Genomic DNA, 26,442 nt, shown 5'->3' with positions numbered 1-26,442 from the left:
TGATTTCAATACAAGTATGGTCTACCAGTTTTGTAGGTCTGACAGATAAAATAAGCTTTTGTGCTTTTGCAAAATGTTAGTTGTCCCAAATAGAGCATAGGCCAAAATGCAGATCTACAACATAAGATATAAATTGCAGTTGTAATATTACATTTATTGCTCTGTGTTCTCTTTACTTGGTAAGGGAATGAGATTCTGAAAAAATAAACACTGGGGGAAAACCCAACAAATTTGTTTGGATAGCAAGTTCTATTTAAATAAATTAGTTAGAAATCAGCCCATGTTCAATAGACACCCTCTATTCCAGAGGATACAACACCATGTCCTTATTTTAAAACATTAATATTTCATTATTTATTCTCAAAAGAGCTCCTGCTACAAGACAGAAATCGGTTATTTGAACATGGTTCTACTCTGTGACAAAAAGAGGCTACCAAATTCACAACTGTTCAAACACTTTGAAGCAAAAGATTCATTCTCTCTACACTGAATTCTAAGGTGGATGGATTTCTCTTTCATGGAATCACAGGATAACTGAGATTATAGCAAGATTTTATAATCCAACCTCCTACTCAAAATCAGATGTGAGATTAGAACAAAATAATCCAGGACTCTATCCTGTTTGGATTTCAGGAAGTCCAAGAACAGAGCCTTTCAATATCAGGAACATGCCTGGTAGACAGAAAAAGAAAAAAAATCTATCCTAATTGTAGAACTGTAGAATTATTTGAGTTAGAAAAGGCTTCCAAGATCATTGAGTCCAGCTGTAAATCTAACACTGCCAGATATACCACTAAACCATGTCCACTAAGCATCAAGTCTACTACTCATCTTTCAAATACTGCTGAAGTGGTGACTCCACCACTTCCCTGGGCAGCCTGTTCCAATGCTTGATAACCCTTTTGGTGAAGAAATTATTCCTAATATTAAAACTCAGCCTCCTTTAGTGCAGCTTGAGGCTCTTTCCTCTTGTTGTGTTACTTGTTACTTGGGAGAAGAGTTTAACCCCCACCTGGCTACCAGCTCCTTTCAGGCAGTTGTAGAGACTGGTAGTGTCTCCTCTGAGCCTCCTTTTCTCCAGGCTAAAACACCCCAGTTGCCTCAGCCTGCCCTCATATAACTTACTCTCTGGACCCTTCTCCAGCTCTGTTGTCTTTCTCTAGACATGCTCCAGCACTTCAATGTCTCATTTGCAGTGAGGGTCCCAAAACTGAACACATGACTTGAGGTGTGGCTTCACCAGTGGGGAGTATAGGTAGACAATCACTGTCTTCCTTTGGCCACACTAATGCTGATACAGGCCAGGTTGCCATTGGCCTTCTTGGCCACCCATCCTTAAAGCACTCCTCTAAAATCTTTTATTTTCCAATGAAATCTGATGTAGAAGTAAACAAGAAGTACCTTATGTTTAGTATTACACCTGGTTCCTGTCATGGTTAAGTCTTACCTTTTTGTAGTGTTTCAGCATCAAAGACGTGCTCCTTGAAGAAAGCTCTGAAGGACAAAGGACTGCCACTGCAGTCTTCTGAAAGTTTCTCGACAGCTTGTTTAAACATAGCAACTAAGTCATGAAGAGGTCCATCTAAATCAAGGTGAGAAGTAGATGATGAAACCAAGCTCAGGCGTATCGAGATTGATGCACAAGATGCAGAACTAGACTCTACAGATTCACACTCAATTTGGAAACCCTCTGACAACATCTTCATTGCAAAATGTTTTCTTTGGAGTGGATCATCAACGACTGCAACAACATGCCATTCAATGGCAGCATCTCTGGGTAGGTGAGATATTACAACCACAGCAAGCAACCCACATACTGCAGTTTCATCATGATACATCTCTGAATCTTCAGCCTAAAAGATAAACAAAATATTGTCCATATTACAGAGGTGTAGGAATCAATGTTGCTCATATTTGATTAAAATAGTAAAAAAGTACATGCAGTGCAGTTATTTAATGGAAACTGCTTTTCCCCTCAACTTTCCTTATTGGAAAGTCATCTTGAGCAATTATGAATTTATCTGACAGTATCTCCTCATTTTTGCAATCTCAAACCATTACTATCCTTGTAACATTAAAAAAAAAACTGATCATAATTTATTTTTCACTCATTCTGCAGTCAAGAAAAGTCTTTTTGCATATGGTGATTTTTGTTTGTACCAAAGATTTTTGAAGAATAAAAAAATGGTAGGAACTACCAAAATGAATCAGAAAATTACATTAGATTTTATTTTAAAAGTTGGAGTATGAAAGATTCAGTTCAGATACAGCAAAAATATAGTTCAGATAGTTCTAAACAGCACAATTACCCTGTCCAAACCCACTTAGAAGAAAGAATGTGTTTTTTAAAATAGCAGACCTCATTGAGAACATACATTTAAATTGTTTTCACATCAACCAGAATGTCTAATCAGCTAACTTGGTCAGCTACATCTGAGTAACTGAGTTCCTTTTTTTCTGATGGTTTTAAATAGCTTTCAAATACCCGAGCAGCTGAAATTTTTTGACCGGTGGATTAGTTTTTCCTTACTTTTCCTGCAATTTTTATGAAGAGACAGTATATAAGCAACTTTTAACATTAGTGACTTACACCATCTTTTGTACACTGATAATAATTTTTTTTATGTGCTAGTTTGCTTTTTGCTTACATTCCAGTATATACTGTTAATATTGCCCATTGCCTGACCTCTGAAAGGAAAAAATAATAACAAGGCAAACCTGTCATTTTGTCTGAAGTCGATAAGGCCATATAACTCACAGTACCTTCAATTCACAAGCTCAATTTTCAACCACTTGCTCTCAACTTTGAGTGGAAGAAATAATGACACATTCCAGGCACTTTATTTCAAAATTCACTCACAAAATTATTGACAAGAATTTTGCACAGAATATCTTTGATTCTTGACCCTTGTGAGCTGTTTACGTGAAAAATGTGCTTACTTCTATATTAACGATAGTGGAGTGCAATTCTATGCCAAACATATAGCAATTGCTTTAGCATTTCTGGTTTTGATATGGTAACAGAAATAGGGACAATTTGTCTCAAATTGCAATCACTTCAGTCATAATAAAATCTCATGGAGTACTGTTTGCTTTCAGTACTTTCATTAGGCTAGCCAGGGCTGTTATTAAGGTAGCTACACATAAATGTTATATTAGCACTTAACCGGAGCACAGCATTCTCCTCTAGGAGATGAATTCTAACCTTGTCAATACAACTCTGCTCTGAGTGCTGTAAAACAGTTTGAAAAGATGAAATACTGGAGCTTTGCACTGAGAAAAAATAAAAAAAAGTCATGCTCATTCAGGCTTAAAGGCCATTTTGCTGGCCCAAGGTGCTGAGGTACTGGTTAGAAAAAAAACAGTTTAAAGAAGCTCTCTCAGGTCACATCAAGCACTAAGACAAACTTTTCTACTTCCCTGTACTTGTCTTAGGTTGTTAAATCAATTACTCGCTATTTCTGCTTGCCTTCAGCTGTCATTTATAATATGAAGAACTACATGAAAATTAAGGCCAGGAGAAAGTACATTTCCAAATTTAACAAATGAGAATCATTCTGTGTGAAAGATTACTCATGGTGCACCTGTATGGTACCATAACACTCATAACCTTTAACTTTAGGGTTTGCACAAAGCACAAATGATAGAGTTAGTGGGGACTAATAATCTTTCATCAGTGTCTACAGAATCATATAGAAATACAACTATCAGTGACCTCTTCTGACTTATTTTCAAGAAATCGCTGACATTTGTGTTATACTTGGATGCTGCATTTATGATTTACCTTCCAGAAATATACAATTTTCTTAAAAAACTGAACAGCTTTATAATAGCCTGTCTAGTAAATGAGGATGAATACGTAAGGTCTGCTAAGAAATTATATCATGCTAAAACAGTGTAAGTAAGTATTAAGAGTGAAAATAAAGATGAATTATTCTATTGGCTAAATTGTTTTTACAATTGATTCTGCACTCTCATCAATGAGATTCATCACTTCTGGCAGTCAGCTGTGGTAGTTTGAATAAAAACTTGTTTTTAGAGTTCTTGCCCAAGGATACTGTTAGACTGTTCCATAAAGGAGCACAGGTTTGGTCTAGTCTTTGTTCCACAGCTTCAGAGTCTTGATCAGAAAAAAATGAGGAAGAAGAGCTTATAGCTTGGGTTATAATTTTTGAGAAAGAACTTTCAAATAATTATTGGGAAGCTCTAAAATTCTTGTTGAAAGACAGAAAATCTGTTGGGACAAATGCTGTTGAAAGCAGTGATTTCTTAAAAGTATGCACTACCTGAATTTTACAAATTTTTATGAATGTCATTAATCTGTAGGTGTAGTTGTCAACTAAAGATATTTGTCCTTTAACCTCTTTTTGCTAGCTATCAGTTTCCAAATGATTTTGATTTCATGGGAAAAGTTTCTAATTTCCACTTGTTAGCCTTTCCATTGGATTTAACCCTTTCAAGTAACATATACTACAAAGTAGCTCTGCACTAAGAGAAGTTTGAATGTCAAAGGGGAAAATAAGGAGATCTAAAGGTTCAATGGCTGACTGCTGAGATTATATGGAAAAGATGCTAATTATGTACTATACTTTTACATGATCTGATTTAAAGAGGGCTGGAGAAGGACAGCAAGTAACACCTATTCCGCATGCAGGAGACACGCTCTGAAAATAAATGGTTCTACAATAATGACCTTTTTTCTGGAATGGATGTAAACTGGATCATCTCAGAGACCACACTGTGACAGAATTCCAATTCTGTCATGCTAGGAAATAGCAGATCTCAAAACTTCAGACAAAGATTTGGTAAGACAAGTGATCCAACTGAATCTCACATCAGATTGTCCTCAAAACATGTTTCATAATGTCTTCCCTTTACCAGCAGGATCATCTGCTACTTAATTTATCAGAGATGCAAAAGACTGAGATCCAGATAATTTGAAAAAGGAAGCCAAGAGGCAGATTTTTCTAAGTACATGCATGTATCTATATCATTCCATATATGCATTGTACCTCTGTTATACCATATCCAGAACAGGACTACAAACATGCTTTTTAACGCATTGCTTTACAAAAGCCCCACAACTCAACAAAAGACTTTTCCCACCTTGAGGAAAATATTGATATTCTTCTGCCAATACAATGCATGTTTCAATAACTCACATGAGAAACCAAAGGTACAGAGTATATTTAAGGATGACTGAGAAAGTGGCTCTACTTCTATTGTAAACACTGAGAAAACTGCCATGCTAAGCTAAGTGACATCTTGGAAAGTCTTCATGGACTGGCTAATACAGAATCACAGAAGCTGACAGCAGTTAAGAAAACAAGTAAAGAAAGAAGACAAAGTGGGCAACTTTATGCCACTGTAAAAATTCACAGTTCACCAACAACTTGAGTAAGATAAACAACTCTGGATCTCTCAACTGAAAAAGGGAATACTAGATCCAAAATATATTCAGAGGAGTACAAGCATAATCAAAAGCTCTGGAGGGTCCGATTGGAAATGTTCTGCAGCCTTCTCAATGAGAAGACAGAGGCTTATGAAGTCATACATGACATAAAAAGAGTGGATAGGGATAAGAACTGATTTTGCACACTTGTCTTTCTGTACTAAGAGCTATGGACCATCAAATGACATTAGTAACAGCATGGTTTCAAAATGAGCGATGGAGGGTGACACCTACAACTCCTTGATCGAGAATGCCCTGGTTGCAAGAACTTTGCAGGGATTCAAGGGGAGCCTGAACAAGTTTTTAGAACATAGATTCAGTGAGCATTATAAAAGAGACATAATAAAATTCCTAGATTATTCTGAATTTATATGTTACTAATTTATATAAAGATTATGACTTATATAACAAAATTTATTTTCTCAACTTAAATATGAATTAAAATAATTTGAGGTTAGGAGAATATTACAGTAGATTTATGCTTTTACTGGTTTTACTATTCACTTCTGCTTAGGGCTACTGTTTGGAGTCAAAATACCAAGCAAGGTCTACACCATGATGGTTATTACATTCTTCAATAAGCATTTATGCTGATATTAGTGGCATGTTTGGTAAAGAACTGGGATCTCTTGTATGGACTCACAGATTTTTCACAATTAGTCTCCTTCAAAATTTCCATGATTCTAAAGGGATTTTATGTTTGTCTGTGATATTTCAGACTGATTTTATAGATGAATTGCAAACACCAAGTCAAGTCGATGATTGCAGGTAACAGTTTTGAAAGCCTAAGCTTCTTCAGCAGAAGTACTAGCACCAGAATATTAGGCTGGAAGAAATGCGAGTTCAGTGTGGTTACTCCTTCTGAGGAAAAAAGGTTCCTCTTCTCCTTTTTCCAAAAGGAGACTCAGATACAGAACTGTAATGCTAGTTAGGGGCACACACATATCTTCATTTCTGCCTTAACTGATAGAGACAGCATGGACACCTAAAACACAACAGCCCCAGACATGGCCAAGCAGGAGGTTTGTCTGCTTTAGGCACATGCCTAAAGCAGACAAGGAACAAGGGTTTGGAGCTGCCTTACACTGGAGCCATCCAGACAGACTGCTCTGTGTTAACTCCTCTAAAGCAGTTCTGTGATGGATGCTCAATCCCCATCTGCTGAAGTGTACGGATATTTGATTAGAAATAGAAAGGGTCAAAAGGCTTGACTGAATACTTGTTGAAGGCCACAGTAATACAGTTATTTAGCAACATACAATTTAGTAAAGTATCTAAAAATGAGAAACAAGAATGGGAACTTCCTGGACTTTGTATTTCTGCCTAAACTGAATTGAAAAGGCAGATTGGTAGAAACATTCCTTAGCTAACACTTTTATCAACGTGTTTACTTCAGAAATAGCTCTTTCATATCCCAAGAAGCAAGGTGAACAACAGGGGTTGTCAGTAGGTTCCTAAACTTGTAATTAACCCTACATAAGTACAAAAGCGTTATCTGAATTGCTGCATGCACAGTACTCTCCTGAGCATTGCACTTGTACAATAAATTATCACACTGGTTCACAGTACTACCAAATCCTTGCATTTTCTGTGACTCAGTTCTTAGTAAAGATTCACCCAATTTTCATTGTGCATATTCAGAGAGCCACAAAATACTCCATGCTAATGAATGCCTGATGTATTTACAATACTGCTACAAACCAAACCAGAATCCAATAGAATGAGCAGAGTTAAATGAAAAACACTTGGCAGTAAGGATTGTTAGGGTTGTTTCAAAAAAACCACAGGGTTTTGTTTTAAAGGTGCTAATCTTATAAAGAGAATTCATTTTTTTTTTGTAATACAAAAAAATAATCCAAGGCAGAACTATGAAAATTACAATGAAAACAAAGGAATAATGAGTTAAATACAAACCTATCTTCGGTCCATTGTATAAGTATTTAACTATTTTGCTTAATTGAACTGAAAAACGTACACATTTTGGCCTTTAACATTTATTATATAAATTTGTTTGACTATCCTCCCTTTGTTCTAAATGAGAAATATTTTTTTTATGGTGTTAGTTAGGACTATGGACTATCTATCTCTCAGCTGAATATGGAATCAGGCTATAAGAGGCAGAGATGAATGCATAATTGCTATCTCTACAAAGAAGTGACTTGGAGAACAAAAAGAAAGATACTGTGATGTTACTTTTAGAAGCTGAGTTTATGAAAACCTTATATGGTATGCATTATTACACCATTAGAGTGGCAAGATTAACGTGCCTTTAAATAATACATTTAAAATTTCTTTTACACTGCCTGCATTAAACAGAGTGCATCAAACTCTTGAGATCCAGTTTAAGCTTTGCTAGAGTGTCTTACAACAATAGGTTTATGACTTAAAAAAGTAAAGATTCCACTAGGAAAACTGCATAAGAATGAAAATGTCAGTTCCTAAAGAAAGTAGGATAGAAGCAATTCTTTTCAACATCCTAGTTGGTCTAATAAATAGGCCACATGTATTTTTGGTATAACACATCTGAATTCAAATAATGAATACCACAGTGTTTTATAACAATAAAATTGCTAAGAATATTCCTTTTGGAAAGCTTACAAAGATAAGAAAGTCAGACATTTAATATTTCTTTCTGAAATAAAACAAATTATTCGGTGTATGTCAAAAAGACATTAACACAAAACTGGAAGACTAAAAATGAAGACTTATAAACGGAATATTTGTCATATACTGTAAATACTGTATAAAATTTGTCAAATACTGTAAATATAAAAATAAACAAGTTCTTCAGAAATTTCAGTCCTTTCTGCTCACTCTTCAACATGCTGGACAAAGTGGAGGTAGTTCAGTAATCGTTGTACCATGTAGAAATTATTTTGTATAATGTCATCTGGGAAACTGAGCCTGTACTTACTTTGGTGTTATTGAACCATGGAAAATTTAAAGCAAACCAAGTGGTTCTTTATTTTTTGTAGCAGCACCTGATAGCACATTTTTGAGAGTAATTTCCTTTTTGTGTAGTCTTTAGCTATCTTTAGAAAACAGAAAAGTGAAAAAGGAAAAACAGATATAGGGTAACAAATCCAAGTAAAGAACTTAGAGGTAGCACTTTTTCCCAGGGTGCTTTCAATCAATTTTTGTAATTTAAATGGATTTCTAATTAATGTATACTTTTGACATAATGATTATAATTCTGCCTGCGCACATTAGAAAAAAATACAAATTAAATTTTCACCTTAATAATTTTGAAAAAATCTGCATGTAGCTATAGTGATGACACAAAATTAATAATTATGTATGAAATGGTTGGCAAGTAATATGCCAAGCACAACAGCTTAACTTTTCTCAGAGATGCATTTTGCAGGAGGATAAAATGACCATATCCCAAGTTATTTTAGTGGGAGTATAGGAAATTTGAAATCTGTACAATATATTGATGGCTATAATTAGGAATAGACAAGGTGTTGGGCTAAAATTTTATGGCAGTCAAGCAAGTAAGTCAGAAGCAACTACTAGAAAAATTAAGTAACAACACTCTTAGGACCCAAATCCCGCAATAAATATAGAGTAAATTTGATTTATAAGTTGAGACAGCTTTCTGGTGCATAAAGGGTATGTTGAAATCCTTGCAGAATCAAAAATTTCATGATGAATGGTCTCTGAATAGTGCCACTGGAAGAATAGGTAAGCATTACATAAAAAAAAAAAAGCAAAGCAAATATAGAACTCATGAAAATAAAGTTCATAAGAAATCAGTTCAATAACTTTACATGATCTATAGCTTATATTGCTCAAACAGAATAATTTAACAACTTGCTATTCTATCTTTTACCATGATTGTCAACAGAGGCCAAGAAGTAGTATAAATTTTCATCATTTCTCTGTGATAGAAAAAAGGGTTCTGTTGAAATTTAAGACATAACCTTACAAGCTCTCTTTTGATTATATTTAGTACAGAAGGATATAATTTGCTTGTTAATTTTGTTTCTCTTTTCTATTGTTGGTTCACTGTGTTTTCATCCTTTTATTTCAGAAACTGAGAAGTTCTGACAGGATCAAAACAAAAGCAATCAGTATCACATTTCTATGAAGACATAATCAGCTTTGAACAAGTCTCTAGAACAAATCAACAACTGAAAGCCGAAGAGTGTACACAGAGTCTGCAATAACTAGGCTAACACCTCTGATTTCTGGATGCATCAACCTGGAACTTTTCTTGCAAAGGAAGCTCAAATAATTTCTTGTTAGAATAACTTGAAAGAAAAACAGATTTACAGAAAATGTAAACTGGCCTGCTGAAAGACAGACACAGACTTCTACATACAGAGTAATGGAGAAGCATCTCCTACTAAAAGATGGAGACTTGCATTTTTGTATCATTGCTCAGGTAAGTATCATAGTCTTGTTCTAACTCATTATCTAAAAGCAGTCTTATCAGCCCCACAGGCATCAAGTTTTCAACTACTCAGTGAATTTTACATATTTCAGTTTCTCTTCAAAATATATTTCATAATTGTATGTTACAATAATGTCATGATGGGAGAAAAAGAATGATTTTAAAATTTGTAATCAATTATGGTAAGCATTTGATAATACTAAATGGAAAATATACAACACCATTTCCCCATCATTTATAGATACTATAGATATTAGTTATAGCACTGATTATTCAGATAAAAGCATGTTCAAAGTACTGCAGAGGAAGTGTCTGGACTGAGAAACTGAGAAGTACAGACTGCAGGGTTGTCAAAGGGGTAAAATACCTGAAAGGCAGAATTAGACAATAGTTATTAATTTTAAAAATGGACATGACTTTGATCTTCCCTCTTAATTACTCCCACTGATGTGTCATGAGGCAGATAAAGTCTTAAATTTTGTTTATTATAGCTGATTTAGGGAGTGGGGGTTGTATTTTTTAATTTTTGTTTTATTCAGAGAACTGTTTATGGTTTCAATAGAACTCTGATACAAGTGCTCTGATACCTACACCTGTATCTTTTTTTCCTAATTCAAAGGGGATGGGGTCAAGAAAGGGTTTTCACTTTTGTAAAGTCCATACAAGTCTTTGTTTGTTTACCTTACTCTGCAGAAATATTCATAATGTGTACTTACCAACCTGACAAACCCTCTTCCTACTGCACGTGAAGCACAGCCTTTTCATTCTCACCCTGTGGCATAAAGTATTTGGAACTCCTAAGGTCTGATATATTTTAGTGCAAGTATACTCACAGACTTCAAAATGGGAATTTCTGGGTGAAACGTAATGGTCTGTGATATACAGGTCAGAATAAATAATCTAATGGTGCCTTCTGGCTGTACAAGCCACTCAAGCTATGAAATCAGCTTTACCCAATACTTCTGCTCAGCCTTTCTACCAGCACTGAAGTGCCTGAACTCTAAAATCCCACAGTGAGAAGGCAACCATCGTACTCATTATGGCCTTTAACATCCCTTGCTGATAGTTTTAAATTTTTAAACAGCCCTACCTGTCGAGCTTCCTTTTATGTGTTCTCATAGTTACAGATATAATTTTGGAAGCAAAATATCTAAACACCAAGCATAATAAAAATGAAACGGGTTAAAGCTTATTAGCAGTAGGGAGCAGATGTAGCAAAATTCTGCCAGTTCCCCTACATTTCCTCCCCAGCAGGGATTTTCTGTCAAGCTGTGAGTTAGCTCTATACACTAATCCAGGCTGCTGTTGCTGCAATTGTACCTTCCTATACCTTGCTATTGTACTAAAAATTCACTTTGATTTTTGATTTCTTCCTTCTTAATAATAATATTTAAAGCAGTTCCTGCAGAGCTAAATGTAAATTCAAGCACCGCATGCTAGATGCTCCAAAGGGCATGAAAATGTAAAATTGATAAGAAAATAATTACATACTGAAAAACTGCTTTATTTGCTTAAAAAATAGTAACTTCCTCTAACTGAACTAAAGGTTCCTGAGCCAAGATGTAACCAGTTAATGACTGAAGTTAAGATCCTTGAAATACCTCTCAAACATACATCATTCAATATATCAGTTACAATGTGGAAAAAAAAAGATAAGTATTTAAGGAACAAAGTCATAAATTGATAGTAATACAAACTGAAAGCAAATGAAGTCTGCCACATGAAACATGATCACAGACTGTCACTCTGAGGGTTTTTATTCTTCATGTGTAGTGTCAAAAATAAGCACTTAGGAAAAAGAGTTGAACTGAAGTAAGGATGTTCAAGATGGAAAGATTTCAGGTGAAAATAACTGCAAGTGTGTATCCAAATGGGACAGAAAATGAGCAAAGTTAATGGTCAAAATCTACTTTGTGGGCATTATGGATAACAGATTTTATGATAGTATTTGAATTTTGGATACTGATTGCAAAGACCTTTTCTTTGAAAGTCTGCTTCCTTCTGAACTTTGACAATGAGTTCTGAAACCAATTTTCAAATCAAGTATCAGCTTGCACCTCACATATTCTAATTACATCATCTGTTCATCTGTACACATACAGCACTTCTAGCTACTCTTGTCAAACTTAACTAAATGTTGTAGAATTTTGTAGAATACAAGGAAGAAAATTTTGATGCTGCAGGAGGCAGAAGAAAAACAATTTGAAAACTCTGGTGGCACTACTAAACTTCCACTAACTGTCAGGCTCTCTCTCATTGCAGTAGCGACCTTGATTATATAAGATGATATAAAGATGGGCAATCAAAAATAATTTCATAAAATCACAGAATGGCTTGAGTTGGAACCTTGAAGATCATCTAGTTCCATACGCCCTGCCTTGGGCAGGGACACCTTCCACTGGCTCAGCCAGGCCTTGAAGAGACTTCTAGGCATTGAAGGGACCACAATTTCCATGGGGAACCTTTGCCAGTCCCTTACCAACCTCATGGAAAAGAATTACTTACTAATATCTAATCTCAATCCACTCTTTTCCAATCAGAAGCCATTTCCTCTTGCCCTGTCACTACATGTTCTTGCCCCACCTTTCAGTAAGTTCCTTCAAGGTACTGGAAGGCTGCCACTAGGTCACCCTGAAGACCTCTCTTTTCCAGGCTGAACAATCTTAATTCTCTCTGCCTTTCCTCACAGGAGAGGCTCTCCATCCCTCTGATCAGTTTGGTAGTCCTGCTCTGGACTTGCTTCAACAGGTCCATGTCCTTCCTGTGCTGAGGACTCCAGAGCTGGATACAGTCCTTATGAGGGGGTCTCACCAGAGCAGAGCAGAGGAGCAGAATTGTCTTCTTCAACCTGCTGGCCATACTTCTTCTGATGTAGCTTGGGATATGATTGTTTTTCTGGCAAGCAATTTCATTTTGAATATGGTGCTTTTTTGTACACAAATTTTTACTTGAAAATATATTTACATTCCATCTTCTGTATATGAATATTTTTGAGGCAAATACTGTCTTCAACAGACTAGTCAGTTACTTTCATTTTTTAATACGGTATGACTGTAAAACAAGGTTGGTAAAATGGTATAGCATATGACTATTAGGGCTTCACATGTCTTCTATTTTAACTCAAGCCCTTTACATTGACCAATAATGTCCTACATACAGTTTGGAATTTGGATTTTGCAGGACTAGTTTTGTCCCAGTTCAGTGTTACAGAAGTCAAACTCAGGTGATTGCAATTCAGGCAATTTCTTAAAATCTTTTATAATGGGCTGCCCAAAAAGTTAGGAAAAAACCTCACCCCTGCTCCAGTTTTTATCATCAAGCATGAATCTAAATGATATATACTACAATATAATACTTTGGTGTCTCAACAATGTCCCCTCCTTGCTGGGTATGGGTAAAGCAGGAGAAAGAGGAAGTCTTGATGCTGTGCAGGCACTGTCCAGCAACAGCCAGTATTGGTCTGCTATCAACACAGTATTAGCCACAAATCCAAAACACAGCACTATAGGGGCTGCTGTAAAGAAAATTAACTCCACCCCAGCCAGACTCACTGTGAGAGAAAGTTCACAATACAAGGTCTAAACCAAATTTTAGTTAAATATGTAGCCATTCTCAAAAGACCCTGAAATGAGCTATATGGAAAACAAATTTGTTCTTTTGAACATGAAGAAATGTCTCACAGATTACTACTGAAATATATAAGGGGACCTTAAATCACACTCCTGAAAGCAGGTGACTCCATGAACAGAAGATTAGAGTGGAAGGTTTTCAGTAAATGGCCTTTAAGTGACATGTATGAATATATATCCTTGTTAAAAATTGTTATACTAAGAAAAAAAAATATATTCATGGATATGCTTGTAATGTGCATATATATATGTCCATATGCATATATTAGAGTTGAGAGGGAGAAAAATCTGTAGACGTGTATGTCTTCTCCATGCAGCTCTGCAGAACATGCACAGAGGGACTATGAGACTAAGCATTACTGAGTTTCTGAAATCTGCAACTCCACACAAACACTCATTTGACAAATTACAAGGATCCTTTACCAAAATCACAATCGTAATTAAAAATGGTCGACAATTAGTATTTTCTTCAGCTAACAGTTACATTATCCTCTTTCAGACTTGATGCGTAAAGACGTGCGTAACATTAACAATGAATAATGTCCAAGATAAAATCAAAGTTTTATTTCAAGTGTTACTACCTGTGTTTCTGGTGTTACATCCAAAGGACTAATGAGAAGTGAAGAGGTATCATATCAGCTGGATGTATTTTTATTTTTCATCAATGAAGCTGAATAAAAATGGAGAAAGCTGAAAGCGATTATTCATTGCTAGCTTGTATGCATGTAAATGGATATTGACTAGGGAGCACTGCTCATTTTTACTATGAAAAAATTTAAAGAGGCTTCAAAATAAGATAGCTCACTTTCACACTGTCTTATATGCTTTTTTGAAAGCGAAATACAGGAAAGCATAAATAATTTTTGGGTTACTTTGGCTTTTATGAATAAGAAAATTAAAACCTATTATTAATTTTGAAGACCATGTGCTATCCTTCTGAGAAGAGGAGGAAGAAGAGGAAATGAAATCATTATTATGATCAGCACACAGAACCAGAGATGAGGATAATTAAGTAATGAAATTTAGTAGGATCCCTTGGATCATACAATAAAATAGTAAAGAAGTACTTCCACTGGAAGAATGAAGATGTTTTCCTGAGTTAATTTCTTTTTTTTTTTTTTCTCCAAGTTCTCCAATTTTTATGGTTGAGCATGGTGTCATATGGTCTGGGATATCCCTTTGACTGCCTCTTGCCCACACCCAGTCCATTCACTGGGGTGCTGACTGAGAAAAAGCCTTGAAAACCTTGAAAAGGCACAACATCAGCATGTTAGCCACAAATCCAAAACACAGCACCACAGAGGCTCTCATGAAGACCCAGGAAGACCCTGCACACAATTCAATAGCAACAGGAATGATTTTCCAGGTCCTGCATAACCATAAGGAGGATATTGCCCACAGAGAAGGGTTTTCAGTATTTAAGTTTGACTAGTTTCTGAGATCTGAGTTTTCTGACTTTTACAGGGATTCCATTGACGAGACAAATTAAAATATCCTCCCTGGAAAAGACCAAGATCTAGAGTAGCTACTTAGTATTGAATATCAAACTGCTTGTTGGAAGCAGTAAATTGGAAGGGATGTTTGTAGTCTGAAAGAGATTAACCTGCTACAGTTTCAGGAAGGATGAATAGTTAACAAGACTGTTTATGTAGGTTGAGGTGGTAGTATGGTTCTTCTTTCAGTCCTGATCAACAGGATTACCTCATCCAAAGAAGAATAAAAAACCTATGAAGGTGATGAAATCCTGAAATTCTATCCTTTATTGTGGGAATTTAAAGGGCCTACCTATAATTTGGACTACAGCTTAATAGGGAAGTTTCCTGAGTGAAAGTTGGACCTTGATCACTTTTCAGCCAAAATGGCATTCATCCCTCTATAATGAGGCAGTGACAACATGTACTTGGTTCAGGGATGCAACTCTGTTAATGGCTTTCACATCACCACACATCAGACTTTTGATCAGAGGTTGTGGCCTAAGCAAACAGTGGATGCCTATATGCACTCTTGCACTCAGCACAAAAGTGACAGGCTCAAAACAGAAATAATGTTTTCAGCAAAGGAGATGAAGAATTACTCAAAAGCAGTCTTATAAGGGAACTGCTGCAGGGGAAGATCAGTCAGCCTGCATGAACCAGGCTATTTACCACCCTGAATAACCTGACATGCATTTCTTCACTCTGTCTACCTGAAAAACAACATTCAAATGCATGGATATATTATCTGTAAATGGCAAATAAAGTAGTGTAAATCAGTTCATGGAAATCATAGAGTTATGCTGACTTATACTGGTATCTGTAGATATCTCCACAAACAATCACAGAAGAAATGCTCACCTTTCTTATTTTCTATTGTTCATATTTTTTATATTCTACAAGTTAAATTTATGCATACTCTTTAGACTATTATGCAATCATATGATTTTTATACACATATATTCAATTTCTAAAAATAGCTTTAGTTAAAGTCATGTTCTTTTAGTTGACTATACTAATTTTAAAACATTTTTAAGGCTCTGCTAATGTTACAAATAGAGTATTATAATCTTTTAAGAGAAAGTTCAAGTGGCAAAGCTTTGACCTCCCACTGTTGCCCAGTGTCAAATCGCACAATATTTCCAAGGAGACCTCTGGATTTCCACTGTCTGCATTTTATCTGTGTTAAATATTCTCATTACAATTGCTTCAAATGAATAGAAAAGCTTTGCCTAATCTGAACACAGGGGAAATGAAATACACTGGGCAGGAGATGAAAGACACACTAGTACTGCGCAATTTAATGCACTGTGCGTTCTGAACGTGGACCATAAAAGAAGCCTAGGTTTATATATCAAACTGTGGAAAATGCAAAATAGCATCTAGTTGAAAAATAGATGTGTTGAACCTAGTGGGACAGAAAAGGGGAAACAGAAATGTGTATTCCTCCTATTGAATTTTTGATAGGCATAGGTACTGGCTATCAGCAATGGTTTTCAAAAATATTTATTTTATTTCTAGTGATATTAAAAATCATATTAATTAACCTATGTGAGATTTTACTGCAATGCAAATGTAGCAGTGCTCTAATCTGTCATTTTACCTTTATAATGTTTGTTTACTTCTACTACTCATTGTTTGACTATTTTGTTCAAGAAACTGATAAAAGGAGACTAATTAAGTTAACATTACCTATAGTATTATCTATAGGACACAGAATTTACAACAATTTTTTGAAATCTAACAATTGCATTAAATAAAGATATTAACCAATATACATGATAAATTAGACAAAAAAGTGTACCTGAATATTACTGGCTTAGAAACATCTGTTCAGAATGGTGAAAAAAATATTTCTCACAGAAATCTGGGAAGGTTTTTTAATATTCAATTTTAAGTTTCATAGTAATTTTCTCTATAGGTAAAAGAGGATCTTAAACCTTTGTCCAATCCTTTGCAGCAAGAAAAATCTTCAAATTTCATTATTTCAGCATAAGCTATTTCTGTTGTACTTAGGATAAAGCGTTAGAGAATGCATGAATTTTATTTAAATTCATGACAGTCTGTATACTTCAAATAGCACAGGAATGTCTGAACAATGCACAGACTGCTGTTACAGATGCATGATGCCATTCTAAAAATGACTGCCATGAAAACACACTAATTACTCCAGGAAACAACTGCATGTAGCTAGACAGATTTTTGTTTCACAATTTAACTTGTCTATAACTTGGGACCTGTACATTATTTGTAAGGCAAAGTGGAAAGATACATGATAGCACCAATGATACTTACAGGAGTGTCAAAGAAGGTACGATGCAGGGGCTCCCTGGAAGGGGCCCAGTGTCCTAGATGACTGCTCTTAGATATATTTTAAAAATCATAGTTTGGGTGTACTTACATCTTTTAAAATCTAAACAGTTTTTAAATCTGGTCCAAAAGGTTTTAATTTAGATTTTAAAATTTGGAATCAATCTACCCAAGTGCTGAAATAAGTGTGGAACCCATTCACAATATATATCAGATAAAACACTGTGAATCTTTTTTCCATCACTTCTGCATTACACACTATTAAGATACACATTGTCAACAACCTGACTGGCATTCCTGACAGAATAAAAGTCAACTGCAGCACTCTTTGCTGGATTTGAAACAATCATGGGATCACAGCCACTCATCCTAAATTCTCACCATGAAAAAAAAGCAAGCTTCTGCCAGAAGAAGATGGGCTGGTGAACTTTTAAAGTTTGCAGAATGTTTGCTTGGAAAATTATTGGTGGGAGAGTACCAGACAGCTGAGGTCCAAATGAAAGCGGTGTTGTAAAAGTGAAAACATGTATTTTTTTATGTCACAGGAAGTATTTCACCAAGTAGATTTTTCATTACTGGGTATGGAAAATACATTGGCAGCTGCCTTTTACAATAACTAAAGGGGAACTGATCTATAATATCAGATTTTAAGGAAAAAAAATATAATGACCTTAATGCTATTAATTAAATATTAGTGTTGTTACATTAAATATTATCTTTCTACGCAGCTCAGTCTTCTGATCTTAACAAAATATATTGTTTTCACTGTCTCAAAATCTCCCTTCACCAATGTTTTGGGTTCACTTACAAATACAACCAATTCTAAACTTTCTGTTGATAACATGACATTGTGTACTAAATACACTAAAGTATTTCCCTATAATTTTTTCTTTTTATAACAAAGAAATCAGACATAACTTTTCAGAGAGTTCTGGAATATCTGCCTCCAAGTTTTGCACATATTTCATCCAACCAAAATAACTGAAACTAATCTTTAGCATTCATATATTTTATAAACAAATTTATTTCAAAAGCAGCAAACAGCCTTGAAATTTTTCAGCTAGGAAGTTAATTTGCACTTATCTCACAGAAAGAATTAATTCACAGTACTTTTCCATGGAATATACAACTGAATAACAACAGTCTAAATGAGTATTTATTATACAGTTTATCCAAATGTATATATTTTATTAATCTAGCTACACCAAGTCTTGCCGGAGATGTAAAAAAAACCGAAAACACAGCAGTTAAGCAAGCTGGAATGCCTGAAATCTTGAGACAGCACAGCATGTTTCTTCTCTGTATTGGTGAGGATAACAAAAGGAAGCAAAACCAAGCATTCAGAGGTAGGAAAAAAATGTAATTATGATCTTGCCATCTCAGTTAGCCTAGCAGAATCTGTTGTATAGGCAAAAGTACAATTCACCACTTGAAACAGTCTAACAAAATACTACAGGGATGTCTCTGCACAGAAAGCCCATGGGCAGGGGAAGGAGAAGTTAGGGTGTAGACTCAGCTCCCAGTTAAATATATTAGGATTACTGTGTAAATGGTACAACTCAAGCCCTACTGAATAAAGTGCATTCACAAAGTAAATTAATAAAATTTTGCAGGCACAGTCACTGTTATATCATTATACAATAATTATTTGGAATATTTCCATCTATCAATAATGCCATCTGTCCCACCCAATACAAATGGACTACAACCCATCTGGCTTACTTTTTTCTATTGATTACTCTGCTGAATGAGTTAGCAAAACCGCTTATAAAATCCTCATATTACATGACACTGTCATTAAAAGATGTGAAGTAAAGAAAAACACAAGATCAGACTTAATTGGAAAAGTGTCAGTCCTTCTTCCAGAAAGTTTTAGCAATGCTATAAGCTTCTTTCTTTTTTTTTTTTTTTTTTTTTTTTTTTTTTTTTTTTTGTCACTTAAAAAAAGCACCAAGAAGACACAAAGCCCAAAATCCTCCTAAATGCTAACTACTGGATTAGACCAAAATGAAATTGTTCTAGCACATAACTGCTACTAGGTATGCTAGAGAAGGTCCCTCCATTTATCTCCTCAAGAGTCAGAATGTCCCTAAGTATGCCTGGCAATCACAAAGAAACTATGGAAGGAATGTAACTTAAAAATAGGGTGGAAGAAAGCTGATGATGGCTGTCACTTGTATTTGCTAATCCCAGTAAGTCTTCCTAGGTTTTGGGTTGGATTATTTATTTGCGTAATTGTCTTTATGCTATTTTTGCAGCCTCTTTTTTTTTTTTCTTTTGATTTTAACTACTGCTTCCCTTAATTATATTTTAATTTCTCCAGCAACAAAAATGCAGTTTTATGCACCTACAGAACAAAATGCTAACTTCAGCTCCTTCACTCTAGATCTCAATTTTTACAATACCTTTTATGTTTTAACAAGGAAATCCCTTTTGTGTACATTAAAAATGTCAATCCAAAGATCCTTAGCCCAGTTATTTAGTTGATGCTCTTCTGAGTGAACCCTTGGTGGGGTTGCTTTCTTATCCTTCCCTCCCCAATATTTTTTTCCTTTCTACTACCTTACATCCCTGCACCAGACTTCTGTTTCCTCTGTCACCCTGAATGGCTTTTCCAATGATGCTGCGACCCAAAGTGACACATGAAGGAAGAAGACAGAGGAACAGGGGCTGGATTCCGGCTCCAAGGAACAACCCTTGATGACTGTGGGTAACTGGAGCTCAGGGAGGCTCAGGGGGTTATACTGTAGGGTTGAAGCTGCAGGAATGATGCTGGGAGCACAGATACTAAGCTGCCATAAGGAGTGAGGGAAATCAGGATGATGGCAGTAGAAAGGAATTGTGTAAGAAGGAATGAATGATGCTTGAATAAGGAAGGGACCAGAGGCTGGGTGACTGTAACCACTCAGATGGTGCTAGGGGATCCAGCGTGCTTACTGTTTGCTCCCTCTCTTACAGTCCCCTCCCATCCTCACTAGAACACGCCTCTGTTAATAATATATGAAATTTTTCCTCTGGAAAAAAGAGATTATTCCTAAATATACCTTTTATAATTTATCTTTAAAAATTGAAATTTATTTAAATATAATTGATCTTTCTCTTTGTAACTCAAGAAGTTCCTAAAAGACAATTGTCACTAGCAACATTACAAGAAGTCTTCTAAAGTCCAGCTGTGTCTGACCCTGTGGCCTTATCTAAAATCAAGCTTTGAGCAACTGCATGTCCACATCCAGCTCTTATGAGTAAATATTTTGTGCTATAAAAACATATCCAGAAAACAATTCTCAAAATTCTCTTTATATTATGTGCTGTTAGGTCCAATTTATTGGTGCCCTAAACAATTTATATAATATTTTTATGCTTTACTTACTACTGCCATCAAACATGTAGAAGGATTCAAGTGAAGTTGCTGGACAGTATTATTTATTCATGTAGAAGATATTTACCAGGTATCACCACAAGACAGAATGCTAAATTTCTCATGGTCTAAAGAAAAACAGCTTTGACAGTTCTGATGCATATGATTTAGTCACCATTTTAAATACAATTATCTTAATATGCCATTGCTTTGCTACTAAATACAGAACATTCAATGAACAGAAATAGTGTAAATCCCATATTTAAAACATAATCAATTCTATGTTTTATGATATATAACTTACAAAAAACACGTTCTGAGCTGAACTGTTTTATTTGCACAAACTCCTTTTTTCATGGATGACAGAAGGAGAACAATTTCAACTGAGAAACCATTTGTTCTTATTAAGTAATCTGTAGGTTGCTACTGGTTCAGGCCTTTGGCCACTGCTTAAAATAAAGTTAAAGAATAATAAAATACATTTGGTCTGGCTGACTTCATTCACTTGGCAAAAACAGACTATTATGTCATGCCATGGTATGCAACAGAACTGTCTGTAGCAGCACTGGAATACCAAAACCTGAACAAAACCACACAGGTAAGGAATACGCCTTCAGAGTAAGGCTGCCACATTCTGTCTTGCACAGAGAAAGGCAGTATCTTACAGGATCTGGAAGGCTGCTCCAAAATAAAAACTGTTTTCACTGGTACTATGGAATAACTGAGACAGAAGTACAACTGAAAAACAATTTTTCATTTTTCAATACAAAATCTCTATTTTCATTAACAGGACAACTGTATTTTCAGGGCAGGGTGATTCCCCCCTCTATTCCCTTGTAACAGAACTATTTGAAAAGTATTTTTCTCTGCTTTGCTTTGTATATATAGCCCTTCTAATCAAAAAATATACATATTCTTAGGAAAAAAGTTAATTCCTCTTTCTGAACCTCCTAGTGACAAAATTAAAGGAACAAGAACATGCAGCTGTTAATAATGTCTCACTGCCATTTATATTTAGGTTTTTTCCAAAGCATTTTTAGATGGTGTTGTGGCACACATTATCTAAGTTTTTTTTCTTTCTGATAGTTTCATTACTGAATTATGATCTGATAAGCACAGCATAAGACCAATCAATATCCTAGAGGACTGCCTCATTGCAGGATGTTTTTTTTAAAGATTCCTGAAACCTGTCAAACAGCTATCACTACACAGGAGTACACGTGGGCAACAAGTAATTTCTTAAGCTATGGCTTGAACATTCAAAAAGGAACATGGAACAGATATTACTGATAGCTCAAAAGTTAGCAACTTCATTAATGTTTTTCAGGTAGCTAAAAAAAAAGTTTTAAAAATGCAAGTTCTGCCTAGTCATCTTAGTAAGTGGAAGAAATAAAGGACTTGATAAAGACTAGCTGGTATGCATAATAACTATGGAAGAGCTAAAAGACTGTATATGGAAAAAGTTTCAAAGAACTGGCAAACACCACCAATCTGTCTTCTAATTTTATATATTGCAAATCAGAAAGCAGAGAGGGTCTGTGGCCATGGTATGTTACTAATAGGTCACAAAACAAAAATTGAACTTTATTTAAATAAAACAAATTGAATTCAGATTCAATACTGGATCTGAAACTGGTCTTGGAGGAATAATAAACAATATTTAGGAGTGTTTTTTGTTAGTAAATCAGGTTGACATACGTAAGCATGTGAGTGAAATCTGTATCTTTACTCAGGAAGACACTTGTGTAGTGCAGAGACTGGAGACGAAGGTAAATAGAAGGAAAGTTTCAGGTGTCTTTTTTTCTTCTAGGAAAATATTAACATGTTCTATGCTTCCAAGCCTCCAGAAAACATAATAATTAGGCTATATTAAATTATACAGCAATTATGCATTTGGTTTTTATGCATTTGGTTTTTATGCACTGGGGAGAAGTCATGTTTTATTTACAAGATTTATGGCCACTACCTTTTAATGCTGTCTGGGGGTTCCATGGCTATTTTAAGAAAAGGGACACATACAAATCAGGAATTATTATGACATCATTATAAATCACTGTGCAATTTATTATGCTGTTAATCAAGGCTCAACCAATAGACAGGCGTGTCCAGATGTGGTCTTAGAAGTCCAGATGAATACAAAACAATAATGAGCAGTAAATTGCTAAACTCAATTATCATAACAATATTGTTTGTAAGCAAGTGAGGAAAAAATCCTCAACAGAACAATTGACAAAAAGTTGAACTAAAATGCCCATTTCTCATTATGAAAAAAAATATGGACAGAAGTAATTCAAATGAGGTATTGTTCACATTTTTGTTAAAGAAATTGACTGTTCTTTAAGAGTTCTTTAACACAATGCTTTGGAGAATTAAGACAAAGTTAGTGGTGAATATAACTTTCTATTAAGCAGTTTTCTTTCTCAATTGCGCACAACCACTTATGAGCCAGAACATAACAGCTCAATCAAACCTTTACTTGAACCCCTCTGAAATGTACTGCGAAAATGCTGATATTACTGCAAGACTTAGAAGGGAAAAAAAAAGACAACCCAGAAAGAAGAAAATGGATAGGGCAGCTACCTTTTTGCATTCTCCCAGTTTCTTCTGCCATATGGAGCGAGCAATAGCAATGCTCTTGCTGTTGGTTACGTAGCAGGTGGCTGCGATGACGTGGTGGAGGGCAGTCTTCTGGCTCATGGCTTGCAGCACTCGCCCAACGTGCCGGAGGGAAAGGCTGGCCTCTGCACATATGCCACCCCTAACCAGCTGCATCGTGCAGGGCACCAGAGCAATCTGTCCAGCACAGTAGAGAACATCACCAACCTAGGAGAGAATCAGATCAAGTATGTAAGACTCTGGGAGTTTACAGAGGACATGGGAAGCACCTTTTTGTCTTCCAGCTGGTTTCTTTCAATAGTACTATAGTAAAAATGTGGTGGACCCCAATTCAGGGAAGAAATGAGGATGCCTGGCTCCAGATCAGAAGGCAGAAGGATAGCTTTATTAAAACTATACTATATTACATTAATATACTATTTAAAGAGATACTATACTATACTATTCTACATACTTACTTCTTACTTACCTATCTAACAAACTCATGACTCTCTGCTGAGAGTCCGAGACACAGCTGGATCCGATTGGTCATTGAACCCAAACAACCTTCACCAGAATACCAATCAAGCAATCACTTCAGGTAAACAATCTCCATACCACATTCCACATGGGGAAAACACAGGAGCAAAGATAAAGATTGTTTTCTTTTCTCTCTCTGCTTCTCCAAAAAATCCCGAGAGACAGAATTATGTCTCTCTGTCCAGAGAATGTGAATGTCACACAGTACTGTTCTTTGCCATAATTTGTTACAAACAGAGCAAACACATCAGCCTAAAGGTAATGCATGGATGTACGTGTCAGCTCAAAACAATAATCTCATGCAGACTGTTATAGCTGGATCACACTGATGCCCCAACATGGTTAAATCTGCTCTTGTTTTCTTTTGAGTGATGATGCACATTATTTTCAATGCTATTTTTTAATCTTCTATGTCTCAAGCTTTGTTTTATACAAAACCATATAAGAAATTATCAGTACACACCTGTAACACTTTAGCAAACTAATTTAAAAATACTGTAAAAATAAATTAGCAGAACACTTAAATGACTGTGTATGAAGAAAAAGCAGTGTTATTCCACCAGAAGGTAAAAGCAAACTGCAGATTGAAAATAAAATGCAGAAGAATGCTACTTGAACAAAGAGATGGGTCACCTTTTGAAAATTAATGGACTTTAATGGGTGGCCAGATTTACTACTGCAATGCAGATATTTTGGGCTTATTTTCCAAAATCTTCCCAGCAACACTCTGAAGACCTACTTTTTTTAACAGCAGCCAGCAAAGGAAACATTTATTCTTATTATTCAGACATCTCAAAGATTTTTTTTATAAAATCTTAATATAAATATCAAAACTTTTCATCATCTTATGCTGCACTTCTCTAGAACATCTGTGCATGTCCTAATCAGTGAAGCAGTAGATTTTATTCACTATCAAAAGAAAACTAAGTATAGAAGTGGGAAGTAAGGTGGGTGTAAGCAGCTTTGAAGTCAGCACAGGAAAAAATTTGTTAGGAGTAACGACAGAGAAAATGGACTGTGGAAGGAATCTTTCTGAAGAATTTTGCAGACTTTACTGTAAAAATTCCTCAGAATTAAGAATAATTAAAAAAGAAATCTGTGTCCTAGAAGACATGGCAATCAAACCATGTGACAGACCCATATGCAACTCCAAATCTGTCCTCATAACTGTCTGTGTCTCACAAAAGACTCACACATGTAACTATTGGAAGAGTATCTTATACAATTTGGCATACAAGTTCTATGATTAGCAGCTGAAGAGGGGGAGGAGGCAGAGAGGAAACAATATATCAACTGACACACATCAACTATTCAAATGGTTTAAAATACCTGAAATATTGTTTGATAATGCTATATATAATCCTGAATTTGGAAAAAAATATATGAAAGCAGTATTTCGGTTTATAGGAACAAATGGTCTTTTTTTCTTTTTTTTACAGTGCTATTTTAAAATATGTGCCACTGAACAAGGGAGTCCAGCCAGCTACCAAGTGGCATACTGACAAGATGAGAAACAAATTCAGAAAGATATGATTCAGAGGGGCACAGGTTTGTTTTTAAAGCAAACCATTCATTTTCACCTCTGCAAAGTGAAATCCCTGCATCAGTCAAAAACTCCAATGCAGGTAGGTTAGACTACTACAGGGGAAAAAAAAAAAAAATCACACTGATGGTATTTCTTCCTTTTTATCCCCTGTTGAGCTGCTGGTTTTCCATGCATCACCCATGTTAATTATTAGGTAGACAGAAGAGCTGTTCAACCAGTTCACTTCCCCTATTCTTGAACAGATTGTTTGAGACATAATATGAATACTAATTAACGATAAAATATCTGTCAGTGTTTTGAAATACAGACCAAGATAGCACTTTCTTAAAGTATCCTGGACAGTTCTGATACAATTAGCCCCACTGGTCATAAGCAAGGTCATAAAAAAATCTCGGAAGGATTTGAGCAAATTTGGCACCACTTTTGGCTAAGATTCAGTGGGAATATTGCAGCTTTTTAAAAACCAATTGAAAAAAAACCCCTCTGTTCCTAACATACTTGTTTGTATTTTAAGATGCAATTAATTGAAAAACAATGTTTCTAACAAGCCACCATGTTATGGAAGGGTGGATGCAAGGGGAAAAGAGGGGAAAAGGATAAAAAAATGGCCACAGATTTGCAGCAACTGTATTTCAGGGGGACATAATTTAGTATAAGGGAAGGAGGAGGGATATCTCTCTTCTCTGTCCCAGTGACTCAGTCATCAAAAGCAAGCATAAATAATCAGCAAGGACAAAGCAGCAAACCAGTACAAACACTGTTTTAGCAGATTTCAAGACGTTGTCTTTGGAATGTTTGAAGCATTATACAGAAAATTGTTAGCAGAGTAAAAGGCATTTAAAACAGGGAACTCATCATACTATCTTGCTCACAGTACTGAAATCTTACAAGAGGAGCTGTCACAATGTATGGTGTCAGTACTTGTGTTGTGAAAGTGTTCTGCAAAACCCTGCTAGAACCTTGCAACAGTTTATCTTTTTGGAGCACTTACGAGGATAACAGAAGATCTTTCAGGGTGTAGATTCACAGTGTATCCGGCCTGGCCGACTTGCATTATACAGGAAACTCAGCATAGAAACAAAACTACAATATAAAGGATCCGTATCGATCCTTAGAGGATCCATATGTATGCAGTGGATGTCTA

General features: G+C 35.5%; 1 protein-coding gene across 10 annotated transcripts in view; it reads right to left on the bottom strand.

Annotated features, from left to right (window-relative positions):
* The window catches only part of DPH6 (diphthamine biosynthesis 6), a 230,517-nt gene that overhangs the window by 78,356 nt on the left and 125,719 nt on the right, over positions 1-26,442 (bottom strand). For 9 of the 10 annotated variants that reach the window (XR_012056365.1, XM_072930161.1, XM_072930162.1 and 6 more), the window contains 2 exons: positions 23,198-23,440; positions 1,448-1,853 (listed from right to left, as the gene is read on the bottom strand). Coding sequence is in view for 9 of the 10 variants with exons in the window: in XM_072930161.1 (XP_072786262.1) it covers positions 1,448-1,853; positions 23,198-23,440 (649 nt within the window). In the remaining variant the exon portion in view is untranslated. The remainder of the gene's footprint in view (positions 1-1,447; positions 1,854-23,197; positions 23,441-26,442) is intronic. The other variant, XM_072930168.1, reaches the window with a different exon arrangement.

Source organism: Taeniopygia guttata, chromosome 5, assembly GCF_048771995.1.
Source record: "Taeniopygia guttata chromosome 5, bTaeGut7.mat, whole genome shotgun sequence".
Lineage (NCBI taxonomy): Eukaryota > Metazoa > Chordata > Aves > Passeriformes > Estrildidae > Taeniopygia > Taeniopygia guttata.
Note: the sequence above shows the minus strand (reverse complement) of the source record. Positions and strands in the feature narration are given on the sequence as shown.